The 14,320-nt window shown below is 35.8% G+C and overlaps 3 protein-coding genes across 4 annotated transcripts; 1 reads left to right on the top strand and 2 right to left on the bottom strand.

Annotated features, from left to right (window-relative positions):
• The first annotated feature begins 3,399 nt into the window (after positions 1-3,399).
• LOC118348496 (heat shock 70 kDa protein 4-like) lies at positions 3,400-3,861 on the top strand. The gene has a single exon (XM_035690327.1). The coding sequence runs from the start codon at positions 3,400-3,402 to the stop codon at positions 3,859-3,861; it is 462 nt and encodes a 153-aa protein (XP_035546220.1).
• A 1,357-nt stretch (positions 3,862-5,218) lies between these two features.
• On the bottom strand, positions 5,219-6,771 carry LOC108988549 (basic leucine zipper 24-like). The gene has a single exon (XM_018961841.2). The coding sequence runs from the start codon at positions 6,731-6,733 to the stop codon at positions 5,921-5,923; it is 813 nt and encodes a 270-aa protein (XP_018817386.1). The 5' UTR covers positions 6,734-6,771; the 3' UTR covers positions 5,219-5,920.
• Positions 6,707-13,572, bottom strand: LOC108988538 (putative disease resistance protein At3g14460). Of its 2 annotated transcripts, XM_018961825.2 has the most exons (6): positions 13,381-13,572; positions 12,880-13,221; positions 8,353-11,823; positions 8,196-8,265; positions 7,396-8,091; positions 6,707-6,796 (listed from the first exon to the last, which is right to left on the bottom strand). In XM_018961825.2, exons 1-3 carry the CDS (start codon positions 13,381-13,383, stop codon positions 8,404-8,406), a joined length of 3,765 nt encoding a protein of 1,254 aa, XP_018817370.1. In that variant the 5' UTR covers positions 13,384-13,572; the 3' UTR covers positions 6,707-6,796; positions 7,396-8,091; positions 8,196-8,265; positions 8,353-8,403. The 2 variants fall into 2 exon arrangements, with proteins under 2 accessions (XP_018817370.1, XP_018817378.1); XM_018961833.2 differs by lacking the exon at positions 13,381-13,572 and having other exon boundaries at positions 12,880-13,277.
• Positions 13,573-14,320: the final 748 nt, after the last annotated feature.

Here is a 14,320-nt window from a genome sequence, read left to right as displayed (position 1 = left end):
AACGATAACAATGAGCAGTGCTACTATGCTGCAAACAATTGTCAATTGGGTGCTAAATTAGGATTTTGCTTTGCATAATTTTGAAGTTTCCCATAAGAATGAAACTGATAAAAAATACTGATCATCTACCTGCAAAAGACTGCAAATGATCAACAAGGTCATGATTATTGTTGGTATATTTTTTGATCACCACTATAAGAAAAATAGACTTTTGTGATTAATTTATTACAATTAAAAGACTATTCACATCTAATTTTAATTATAAATAATCATTTCGCTGGAATTAATTGATCGCAAATAAGTAATTTTCTTATAGTACATGAATGAATGTTAGCAATATAGCAGTATATAGTCAGATGATTCTCTCTTCTTACGTCGTGATTATTGACGGTAAACGTGATTTGAAACGCTCATTTCACTCCCAACAATCACCATATGGGTCACTAATTAACTTTAAACTCTAGCTAGCTCTGCATGGCCACCCAAAAAATGCATGCAAAAATCTCAACTTAAACAGAAAACAAGAAAGAAAGAAAGAAAGAAAGAGCTAAACATATACAATCACCATTTATATATGCTGGTGCTCTTAATTTTAATTGGGTCCCCTCATCAAATAACAAGACATATGGTAGTAATCAAACATAAAGTAGCATCGCCATGGGCTCCAACCCTATTTAAAACTCTACTCATTCCAACCCTATTTAAGAGAGAGAGCTTTTGCTGCTTTTTTTTTTTTTTTTCTTTTCTTTTGAGACACAGATCATTTGTGTCTGTCTCTTATCAATAATATCAAACCCCACATTAATAATTCATGGGTGCCGTATGTTTCCCACCTGTTGAACACGTTTTTTTTTTCCTCTTTTCTTCGAGCTAGTTTTAGGTTGGGTTTGAGTAATAAAATGATCTAAGATATTATGTGAAGAGTAATATTATATATACTTATAATTTTATTTGTAAAATTCATTTTATTAGTTTTCATTTTCAATTTAAATTTTAAATTTTAAATTTTATGATTTTTAACGTATCAATAATTGACATGTAGAATAAATAAATTTTTTATAATTTTTTTTAAATACATTTAACATTTTTTATTACATAAATAGTAATAAAATAATAATAATAAAATATTAAATAATAATAAAATATTTTAAAAAAACTCAACTATCCAAACAATGCCTTAACTTTGCGGGTGCTGTCTGGACGCCCAGTGTGAGTGTGCACACATGACTTGTCCTCATCCTTACCTCAAATTTCAATGCCTCTGCAGTAGTAGTACTGTACAAATTACTTTACCTTCATTTCTTTTCTTTTGCGTTTTTTTAGTATATTTTTTCTATTTAATTAAATGAGAGAATAGCGTAGACTCGGTGTTGGAATTGAAGACTTCTATATGGATATTATATGAAATTTTCACTTGATCAAATTGTTTAAGCTGATAAAAAAAAAATATTTAATTATTTATATTATATATTCTTAATATTATTAAAATAGAGATTTTGAATTTTAAACTTTAACTTTAGACTATGGCTATGTTTGGCAAGTACTCTCACTTTTATTTTTTACTTTATTATTATTTTTTATCTATTTTTTTACTATTCATTATTTTTTACCTACTTTTTACTACTATTCAATATTTTATTATTACTTTTTTATTACTTTTTTATTACTATTCACAAACATTCTCAACACTTCTCACTATCCAAACGTACCCTATATCTTATTTAATTAGATATACAATGAGACATATCTCTTCCCATCAACGTTCTTGAACATGACATGAGTATTTACACCTTTGCATTGTCAAATCATAGCAAAAGATCCTCTCTCGTTTTCTTATAGGAAATAATTTATCGATGATCTTGCATGCGTAGTGGTGACGCGCACTGGCCCTCATGTACTTGAAACAATTAATATTGATAAAGAAACCAGTGCATGATGGTCTTCCATTTTGAATATTCCTCCCTCTCAATAAACCTTAAAAAAAAAGAAAGAAAATGAAACCTCCAATATATTAGCACTAACGTATAATAATAATATTATTATAAGTTTTATTATATATCAGTCATTATTTACTATTTTACACCTCACAGTTATTTTTTATAAAATGTAAATAATAAATAGTGACTGATAAAAAGAATTATTCTAATATTATAGTGTTTATACCACTTATATACAATCTTCACAAGGTCTACTTCATGAGGTCCATATAGTATTTAACTTTATTTAAATATAAAAGTATGGTTTTTATAAGAGTATTTCATTTTGAAGATAAAATAATTTTATAAAAGTAAACTCACAAACTAACGTAACTTGATGTAATACGTCAGGTTGTAAACTTATTTTTATTATAAAATAGATATAATGTATCACGTGAAATTATATCAATTTATGAATTTTTTTTTTCTTTTATTAAAGATCAAAGAGACCCTAATTTTATTTATGCTCTTATTTATAGTAGAGGAATACTGTTGAAACAATCAGACAACTCAGGTTACAAAATCCAAATCCAAAGTGTAAAGAGAGCCAACATCATAAGACAGAGCCAGAAACCTTAACCAATAAACTATACATATATAAAGAAGAATAATGCTACTCTCACCACTCTCGGTTCCGCTCTCGGTCCCGTTACATTTTTTTTATTTTTTTAATATATTTTTTTTTATTTAATGATTAAATAAATATTTTTTAATGATATTATAATTTTTTTATTTTTTTAAAAAATATTTTATAGTGTTAAAAAAATATATGTATAAAAAAATAAAATAAAAAAATATTATATTTTACACTCAGCGGGACTGAGAGCGGGAGAGGGAGAGGGCGCTGTAGCACGATTCTATAAAGAAAGAATCAAAGCCTATTACTTATGGAAGTAATGCCAACAATCATATCTTATACAGTTTCAAACAAACCTATTATTTTTATAAAATCTATTGACAGAGGAATTCTCCTCAAATTAATGAATGAGGAGAATTCTCAAGATATTGTTCATTTCTGAAGGAAAAGGGGGATTTTTTTACTGAGTTCTTTGACCATTTAATGAAGAGAAAAGCTACTTACAACCAGCATTGCGTAACCTCATGCAACCGGCGCTCCTTTTGAGGAGAAAAGCTACTTACAAACGAGAAAAGCTAAGATTCGAAACGTGTGAAAAAGAAAATCGGTCAACTCTTTTGTAAGCCCAACACTTCCACCCGTTCACCTTTGCACAGCGCAACTCCACGCTGCTGCCAAAGCCGTGAGCGGCCCCATGCAGTGTACCCAACTCCACAACCGTGCACCTGCATCCACACGAAGCCGAGTTTTGGAGGAAGCACAAGAAGGAAATCAGAACGCAATACGAGAGCGCTGAGACGGTTGAAGAATGCGTGCGAGAGAGCCAAGAGGGCACTGTCTTCGACGATGCAGACTACCATAGAGATCGATTCTCTGTACGAAGGGATTGATTTCTACACGACGATCACGAGGGCGAGGTTCGAGGAAATGAACATGGATTTGTTCTTGAAATGTATTGAGGCGGTGGAGAAATTCCTGCAAGATGCGAAGATCGACAAGCGCCAAGTTCATGACGTGGTTCTTGTAGGTGGGTCCATGAGGATTCCCAAAATTCAGAACATGTTGGAGGACTTTTTCAATGGGAAGGAGCTTTGTAAGAGTATTAACCCCGATGAAGCTGTGGCTTACGGTGCTGCGGTTCAGGCCGCGATTCTGATCGGTGAAGGGATCGAGAAGGTGCAGGACTTGTTGCTACTCGATGTCACGCCACTTAGTCTTGGGCTCGAAACTGCTGGTGGTATTATGACAACTCTGATTTCTAGGAATACGACGATTCCGACGAAGAAAGAATATATTTTCTCTACGTAGAGGACGTGCAGTGCTTTGAGTGGGAATAATTCACGTGAAGTTTGTTTGGGATAAGTTCTCCTCAAAAGGAGCGCCGGTTGCATAAGGTTACGCAATACCGGTTGTAAGTAGCTTTTCTCTTTAATGAATGGATCATGATAGCGGGTTGTCTGGCGATTATCTCTAAGTGTACCGTTAGTTATAAATTTTTATTTATTTTTTATTTTTTAAAATATTTTTTTAATATTCTTAATTATTAAAATATATATATATATAATACATAAGAATGATAAGTTTGAATTACTCTGCTAACATTTTCCTTTAATGAATAGCTACAACTTTTTTCTAAACCAATCATAAAGAGTTGCCACCAACCTGAACTTAATGCTGGTGTCAATCATATTTCTCTATTTTTACTGTGTTAAGAGGGATGATAAGGTGAAACAGTGAGATTTCCTGCAAAAAAAGTAAAAAGGTTTCTCGAATATAATTAGCAACTTTTTGGGAAATTGGACAATGTCAGCCATGAAGTTGGGTACGCTGAAAGAACAGTTGCAAGCAAGGGAGAAACTGCAGCACGGGTGGAAGAAGACAGACTGAAAGAAAGAACTAAGAAGGGCACCAGCTATAAGGAAAATCTTATGCATTATGCCCGCAATCGATGTTCCAAGAAGCATCTCACCTGAGTTTGTATGGAGAAAACAGTGGCATGATTGACTCAAATGGGACCTTTTCGCACGAATGAGTATTTCACAGTGAGAGAGAGAGAGACAGAGAGAGAGAGAGAGATGTGGCTTTGGTTGATGTGACTGAGCACTGCTGCTCTTGTCTGCTGATATGCTTAATTCTTTGGTCCACTTGCTTAAATTTGGAGAATTGCTTGATCATTTGGTTATAGACATTTTCTTTTTGTTAATAACAAGTGAGGTGGATATTATTTATCTGATAATATCAGTCAGGATCATGCAGTTCTTGTAAGAAACAGAGGAACAAATGCAGGAAAAAACAAACAAACAAACAAATAAGGAGAAGAAATAAATAAGAAATGCAGTACTTGTCAATAAGACATGAAAGTAGATAACACTGATTATATCTGTCTGCTTCAGAGGTTTGGCCCATTAGAAGCAGCCCACACAAGATGGTGTAGATTTCCTAAAAATCCAATTATAGGAGAGGAAAACTATACATAGGAAGTGTTTTCTTTTTCTTTTTCCAATTGCACAATGAACAGTTAGACTATAAATTATATATTTCGTAGGAAAAACCTCCTTTGACATGAGGTCGAAAGTCATTCTCACTGGAAAGGTTGGCCAGCTCATTGATTTAACAAAAGAAATCTTCAATGGCAGCCTGCCAGCCTTACCTACATGATATCAGCCTGATTAGCTTAAATAACGCATATAAACCATTCTCCAAATATTCCTTTCACCAACAAAACATGTCATCAATGCCTTGGTTTTATATTACAATATCTAATTACAGAAGCATGAGTTTTCTTCATATTCATTAACATCAACAGGCCGTTTCTTTTGTGTAGTTAAACTCTATCTTCCATCTGGCTCCTGAATTCATTACTCATTTAACTATACAAAAGATAATTGACCATATCATGATGGTCAAAGCTCATTATGGATTCTTGAAACTGTGTTAGAGTTTCATTTCATTCCTTAACTACCAACTGTTTCAATTTTAGTACTTGAAGTTTTAAGAACACCTGATGTTGTTACCTTTTCTTTCCCTTATCTTTAGGTGGACTATAATCATACAAGATGATATCCGAGTACCAATTATATAGTGTGACACAAGAATGCCATTAAGAACATATCAACAGGCCCAAAATAAAGTATTCAATATGCTCTCAAACCAAAAGTTAGAAGCAGAATGTCATTTTGTTAACACTGTTCATTGTCCAATACAAAGTATTCAAAGATATCAAAATTAAAATCTCCATCTTAAAGTATATCGGCTAGTATAATTAAACTTTTATTCCGGAAATGGCAATATATATGGTCTTGATAGTGGCTTCCAATATGAACATATGCAAATTATTACAACAAGATGATCAAAAGGGACATGAAACTTACAAATGTCCTGCTACTTGTTTTGCCTGTGGTGCAGGTGACACCAAGGTTTCCATTGTCTCCATTGCTTGTCCTTCAGCACTCACCATCTCATTTGTGCTAGCTTGACAATCTATAAAGGGAGGCTGACAATTTTCTCCACGTGCTATCAGCATCTTCCCACTTCTTCCAACACCTGCCTGTGATGATGACACGGCATGTGGATGAAAGCATGGTAAATTAGTCTGACATTGTAGGCCGATTTCCACATCAGCAGACTGCAACCCACAATCGCCTTCTTTGAACAAACTACTGCTGTTACACTGCTTTTGATAGGGTAATACACCCAACTCATTATCAATCTTTCCTCTAAGGTCTAGCAAAAGACCTCTCAATCTCAAAACCTCTGCTTCGAGAATTGCTTGCCCTTGTAATTTTCTAACCAGTTGTTGGTTCAATAGGTGCAATTTCCTGACTTCCTCTTCAAGATAAGCTGTACGAGCCTTCTTTTTCTCCCGATACTTCCGAACTGCTTCTCTGTTTCCGGAAGGTCTTCTTGGTCTTGAGCTGGTACTGTTTTTAATGTCTGGGTGATCATCTTCTTCAGATGCAAGAACTTGGGTGTGAGTGTGATAACATGTATGTGTATGAGCCGCATCAGGGCCTGGTGGGTTGCAAGTGTGGGTGTGGGTGCATGTTCGGGTGTTTGTAAAGAAATCATCAAGAAATGAATCAGCGGATGTAGAATCCTGAAAATTGATGGATGAATCGAAATTTAAAAAATTAACATTTTCTGAAAGCTCTACCTCCTCGTCATCCATTGTTTCTGTCATTGCTTTAAATGATTACTATCTGCAGTCAAACAATTCCATATCTGCAGCCAAACAATTCCATATCTGCAGCATCCAATTTCCAATATTTGGAAAGGATAAGCACTATAACTCCAGAAAAGCTATAACATTAATGGAAATTCAATCTACTTTAAGTAGGAAATGAGGCAAAACCACAGACATTTCGCTCAAAAGTAAGAATCCGTGATTATTGATTACACTACTCAAGAATACATCCAAAGAAACACAAACTTGAGAACAAAATCTATTAGTTATACACAGCATCGATTGTCATGACCAAAAATATTTCCAGCAAACAGGTTCACTTTTATGACCAACAAGGAGAGACGAACCCTAAGGTGAATTCAAAGTTGAGAGTTAAAGCTATGAAAAGCAGCTTTTTCAAGCAATTTGAAGAATACCCAGATAGGGATTCTTCAAGAATGGACAGAATCAATCATAAAGACAATCTTTTGATGTTCAAATCGTTCAACTGCACGAGAGAATTCAGACCTCACAACCTTAAAGTGGGGCAATGGAATAGAACATTTAAAAGCAGAGCTTTTAGTGAAGAATCAGAGGAAAAGCATCAAACACGTTCTATCAGATAGTAGAGATGCTGAGAATTCTGCAATTATTTGTTAGTTGCACTGAGATTTGTTTACCTGATTGTCGGTTGGATTCTCTGACCACGTTATCTTCAGTTTATCTACCGCCAAACCACTGGAGAAGCAATATTTATGAAAGACTTCAAGTTTTCAGACATGTTTTCGTCTGTTCTAGACTCTAGTGGGTGCACGAGACACGTGTACATGCCGTCTGACAAACCGTTCATTTCTGTCTTTGGCCCACAGATTACATTGAGCCACTAGTTTAAGAAATTATTTTTGTCCAAATCAGAAAATTAAAAAATACTTTCATTGACTGTATATTACAAATATAAATATTAAAAACCCTATTTTTTTACCAAAATTTCAAGATACTTAACTTACAAACAGTTCAACAAACTAAACCAAGCCCATGAAGGAGACTAGTCTTACAAGGTCCATGAATATGTTCCATTTCCCACTAGAGTTTTGCATTAAATTCCACGGGAAACTCTAGCATCTTTGGAAGCACTAAACATCTCTTAAATGCTTTAGTCGTAAATTTATATTTTTTAATATGGTATGTTAGATTATAAAATTAATCTAACGTATTACATGAAGTCACATCAGTTTCTGAATTTACTTTTACAAAATCCTTTTGTAACTGTAAGACTTCAGTCTTCCAATATAGCAACATTACACTCCAGTTAATCAATAGGTTTGGTAAGAGAAGCACTTTGACATGAAAATGGCAACCTGAGCTTCCTCAAACTCCTGCATTCAGTTTATTTAAGTTGTTTAGCAAAATTATTTGAAAAATAGAACATAAAAAATACTGGTACGGGAAAAAATTCTTCTCAATTCACAGAAACATGAACCTGTTAAACTTCATGTACTCTCCAATACAGCAAAATACTTGTGAATCGTTGTTGGTTCTTCTTTGAACACCTAAATAGCAAAATCAAAACGCAAAGAACTATCAAATGCTGACCAACCAATCAAATTGAAAACGGGGAGAACTGAAGTAATACATACCCGAGTGAAAGTTGGGTCTTGTGTAAGACCAAAGACTCTAATAAAGATAGCTCATGAGTTAGAGTCGTCTTCAATCTCTATGCAAGAAATATGGGCGATCTTGGGCCAGTCTTCCCCTTTCTCCCTCTTGCATGCTTCTCTCAGCAGAGGACATCTCCGGATGATGAGCTCAACAAGAGACATTGGCAGCCCTTCTTCTGGCATTGACTGGAGCTCAGAACACCCACTAATGACCAATGTTCTGAGAGATATAAGGTGTTGAAGACCTCTGCCATCCAAGGTTTTGAGACGTGAAAGTCCAACAATGGACAAGTAAGTAAGAGTATAGGGCAGCAACTCCTCTTCTGGAAAGGACTCCACTTTTTCGCATTCACCAAAGATTCCAAAGCTTGCAAGCAAAGGAAGATCTTGCAAATGCCAGTCCATCCGACATGCAATGAGTTCGTTGCAACCTCCGATATAAAGTGAAGACAAGCTGGAGGGCAAACCCCCTTCAGGAAAAGATACCAGTTTTGGACAACCAGAAACTCTTAGTTCACGTAAGGATGGGAGAAGGACATGCATTCGTTCAGGCAGTGATTTTAAGTTTTCACATTCGTCAACCCAAAGATCATTCAAGTTTGGTGCAGATAGTCCTCCTTCGGGGAAAGAGACAAGATTTCGGCACCCTTGGATTTTCAAACAAGTGACAGATGCAAGAACTTGACGTGGTCCCGCTATCACTGAAAGGTGCTTGAGGCTCTTACACCTCCCAATTGTGAGACTGTTTAGATTGGGGAACAAATCTATTGGAAAATATCCGAGTGAACCACAGCTATCTACTATCAACAAGTGTTCGAGGGATGTGTGGTATTGGTGCAGTGGAAACTTTAACTTTTCACAATTTTTTATACTCAGGAAGCTCAAAGCAGTTGGTAGACAACTCCCAGGAAATGACATCAAAGTGGAACAATCAGAAATATCCAAACGTCGAGGACAAGCTTGGATTTGTGTCGATATTTCCCCCAACAATGTCTCTACAACAAACTGGCATCCTTTCATTTTCAGCGAGTGTAGTGTGTGTGGCAGTTCCCTCAACACCACTTTATCACACTTGATTAGCTCTAATTCCCGGATTGCTGGAGCTCTTGGGAGAGGAGAAACAATCTGCTCGCAGTACTCAATCACAAGTTTTCTCAAAGAGGGAAGGTTGATGGGCAAACTCCCGATTAGGCTTGGGCAAGACTCTATCCGAAGCTCCTTGAGGTGAGGGAAAGCTCTTATACATTCATCTTCAACTCCAAATGAATACCATTCTTCCAATGCAGACATCCCACTAAACTTCAATATTTCCAGAGACGGAAAGGGCTGAGAGCTGTTGCCATAAAACTCAGGACCCACAGTCACTACTCCATCAAATCCTTCAATAGAAAGGTGTTTGAGGGAATGTAGTTGACCAAGGGGTGGCAATATACAACAATGTTCACAATCATGAAGGCTTACTGATATGATATTGCAAAATACACGATCTCCTAACCAATGGGGAAATCTTGTGCCCCCATAATTATGGACCTGGAGCTTTTTCAAGGTTGTATGAGGCACAAGCTTCTCCAATACGTATCTTACTTGATTTGTATCATCTGTGTTTCCATAACCCCAATCCAAGACTAACTCCTCAAGGTGTTTCTTATCCTTCAACTTGGCCTCAAAGGCATCCTTAGCATTCGCAACATTCTTCAACTTCTTTATGGACAATGTTCCTCGAAGATTTGAGAGTTTTCCCAATTCTCCAATCTTGGTCCCATTCTCTTTTCCTACAATAAAAGTACTCAACATTTGTAGACTTTCCAATTTACTCATTTGTGTTGGCATCTCCTCTACACATGTTCCATTCATATCTAGATTACGTAAATTAACCAGATTATGAATACCTGTAGGCAACTGCCTGAGACGATAACAATATGCCAACTTCAGTGTTTGCAAATTGTAGATGATGCAAACAGTTTCAGGCAACCTTTTGATCAAAGTGCGAGAGAGGTCCAAATATCTTAGATGAATTAGCTCGCCAATTGAATCAGGTAGCTCGCTAATGCTATGATAGTTGGACAAAGATAGAACCCTCAAGCACCTTAGCTTAATCAATAGGTTGTGTTGTACCTTGTTTGACAAGCAATAAAATTCATCTGGCAAATATAGTGGTAGGAAGGTGCGTAGACATTTTGCTTTATAGAAAATCTCAAATCTCTTAAACAGGTCTTCTAATGCCATAACATATGACAAATGTCGAGTCTTTTCTGAAATTTCTTTTGGGTTGTCATCCCCTAACCTGAAACAAAGTTCTCCAGATACAAATCTAGCCAAATCATTTATAAGATCATGCATAACAAAGCACGAGTTCTCACTTGCTGATCGTTGAAAAAATGACCTCGATACTAATTCATGGAAATACTCATCTCCCACTTCTTCAATTCTCTTGTTTCTTTTCGGCAGTTGCAAAAGATCTTCCGCCATCCATAGCTGAATTAACTGTTCCTTTTTGAACTCATAATCTTTTGGAAATATGGAACAATAGGCAAAGCATCGCTTCAAATGTGAGGGAAGGTAGTCATAACTTAATCTCAAGGCTGGAAGAATGTTACTCTGGTCGTTAGAGAATTCCCATATGTCACTTTTGAGTATCTTGTCCCATTCCTCTGCATCCAGTTTAAGGCGCGAAAGGCACCCAAGGGTCTTTACAGCTAATGGTAAGCCTTTACATTTCTTCACGATTTCTCTACCAATTCCTTCTAGGATTGGATGTGCATCAGAGCTTCCATAGTTCCCAAATGCACATTTTGCAAATAGTAGCCAACAATCTTCATCCGTTAACTGGTTTAGATAATGAACTGGAACAGTACGCATGATGGAGGCCACACTTTCATTGCGTGTTGTCACAATGATCTTGCTTCCTTGTGTCCCTGTCCCTGAGTTAAAAGGTCTCCTCAAGGCCTCCCAATTGTCACAATTCTCATTCCAAACATCATCTAGGACAAGCAAAAATTTCTTCCCAGACAACTCCTCTTTTAGTTTAAGCTGAAGCAAATTTAGATCCTTGAAATCGCAACAAACTGAAGTGACTGCCTCAAGGACTGTTTTTGTTATCCTGCAAACGTCAAAGTCTTCAGAAACGCATATCCATGCTGCAAACTCAAAGTTCTCTTTCACTCTGTTGTCATTGTACACAACTTGAGCAAGAGTGGTCTTGCCAATCCCAGCCATGCCCACGATTGGAATCACACAAATATTATTGTCATTATCACCATCCGATAGCAACAACTTGATTATGGCCTCCCTGTCATCATCCCTGCCATACACATGAGATTCTTCTACCAAAGATGATGTTGGTATTTTCCATGACTGTTTTTCTGCAACACCATGTTTCAGGCCAAGGACATCTTTTTGTTTTGCAATGAATTCAAGTCTGTCAAGGATCTCTTCAATTTTGAGCTTCATCTGTTTTAAGTATAAACCAAGTGAAATTTGTATTAGATAGCTTGTTTAGGGTAAATTGTGTGCTGGTTGAAAATAAAGGGATTTACAAAAAAAAACAATGATGGAAAAAAAAAAAAAAAACAATTCTATGAGTTTAATAACAATGAAAAGGTTTGTTCTGATGAACGTGTATATTATTGTCTTTTCATTTACCTTGAGACATGGGATGTGATATAAAATTTTTATCTCATTTCATCTTATCATTACAATTTTTTTAAAGTTTCATACAAAATATTATAAACAATTCAACTTTTTTAAATCACAATTTAATTTTTTTAAATCTTAAAATAATAATAATATTAAATAATAATATTTTAAATTTTTATTTAAAATTAAAAATTATCATCTTACTCCCCAAACATATTCTAACTGTCTGAATACGGTAAGATATTATTGCATTCCCTTATAAGTCTTCTGATCATGAAAGAAACGTATAGAGTATTATCAATGGCTGTTCGATTATGACCATCAGATATCCTTTTAACATAAAATACCATCAAATTTACTAAAGATCTCACCGTATATTAAGTCATCTAACTTTCAGTACCATCAGATTGCACCTACTTAATTCTAATGGTTAACTAATCTCAACCACCAGTTTGTAGTCTTGCTTTAATCCTAAGACGTTATTATATATAGGCTTATAGCTTCACACCACATATGTACGTACAATATATATATATATATATATATATATATATATATATATATATATATATATAGTGTTAGCAGGCCGCGGTTATCTTGGCGTGAACCGCTGGGGCATTTCAATTTTTTTTTTTAATATTTTAAACATCCTTAATTATTAAAAAAAATAAAAAAAATACATAATTTTATTAATAATCACTTTCTTAATTATTAAATAAAAAAAATTAAAATACTCGAGCTAGCGGTACTGACCTTGAGGGGCTCCACTAGCATTTCATGAGAAAATTAATAAAAAAGAGAAATGGAAATTTCGCAGATAAATTTCTTGATCGTTGGAGACATTTGAAAGGTTAGACCGTAGATATAAACCTGATTGACGGTGGTGCTGGATTTAGCTTGGAGATTATATTGCAAAGCATCCGTGGCGATCTCATCCCAGATGTCCTCAGCATCGTAGACAGCATCCTTAAGTTCATGGAGCCACTCTTTCACAAGAGGGCACCTGAACTGTTTCTCCTCCGCATCATTGATCACAGCATTCACCGACAACAAGGTGATCTTCAGCTTCTTCAGCAGCCTCTCGTTGAGTTTCTTTCCTCGTATGTAGTCCACAACCTCACGTGAAGCCACCCTGTCGAACAACACCTGCAGGAATGCTGACAGAAATGCTCCTCCCACCAACTCTGCTGCCATTATCTTCTCTTCTGATCTCTTTTTTCGCAAACGATCGAAAGAAATATTCAAACCGAAAGAGAGAGCAATATCAGAAAAAGAACCAGAGACAAAAAAGGGTTATATATAGATGCCAGCTTCCAATTTGTTCGTGGTGCATGTATATATACATATACATACATACATACACACACATACCATGCATGACTTGCAAGACGATTAGTACTCCTTGGAACGTTTGGGGCAGGAAAAGCTATTCCTATGGGTGGACCCTCCATGACAGATACTTTTTTTTTTTCCTTATAACATGGTAGCTTGTATTACTGAGTCAAGACTCGAGATAAAGGGAAGTGGGAAAGAGGAATTGGCCTGCCGGGGGATCCAATATGATAGAATTCATTGACTAGTATTCAAATGATACAAAGCTAGCTAGCTGTATTAAAACTTTCTGAAAGATCATGTAAATATTCTCCTTTTTGAGATCCACGGCTAGAACATGATCAAATGGTCAAAACATCTCATCTTCTTCAGCGAATAGATCGTATTATTCAGTACTATCAGAGAAAGTTCAGGGAAAATTAAGGGAATCTTTATGAAGCTGCGCGCAACCTGCAGTGGTAGTAGGACTACACACCGGCCCATTAATTCCATCGTGTCTGACACGAAATGAATTAAACAGCAACATATAGCATACCATGACTTTGATGTCCTTATAAGGACCACGCATAGTACTAATCAACACTTTGAAACTTAGAACGTCCTCGTTCCAAATTAATGCTAAAATTGGCGCATATAGTACTCCTTATAATTTCCCTTAATTTTACCAGTTTGGAGACTTCGGTAAACGATTAACAGTAGTATTGTGTGGCTGAAACACGACCAGACCGATCAGTTGGTTGGAACGACGACCAAGAAAACCCATTAAGGACTTTAATCAACATGCTGCGCGCATGTTAGCAGCGCCGAGAGAAGCTAGCTGACGTGAATGGAGGGTTATTTGCTACGAAGCTGTACGTCGTGTGATTATAAGTTAAAGATCAAACAAAGACCAGATGCTTGAAGCTTATAGCTAGCTAGTATGTATATGCATGCAGTGCTTAATTCTCACGGTTTAATTGGACTTTGGTAAACGCCATTT

This window comes from Juglans regia, chromosome 5 (genome assembly GCF_001411555.2).
Source record: "Juglans regia cultivar Chandler chromosome 5, Walnut 2.0, whole genome shotgun sequence".
NCBI classification, from domain to species: domain Eukaryota; kingdom Viridiplantae; phylum Streptophyta; class Magnoliopsida; order Fagales; family Juglandaceae; genus Juglans; species Juglans regia.
This window is presented reverse-complemented; position numbering and strand designations above follow the sequence as displayed.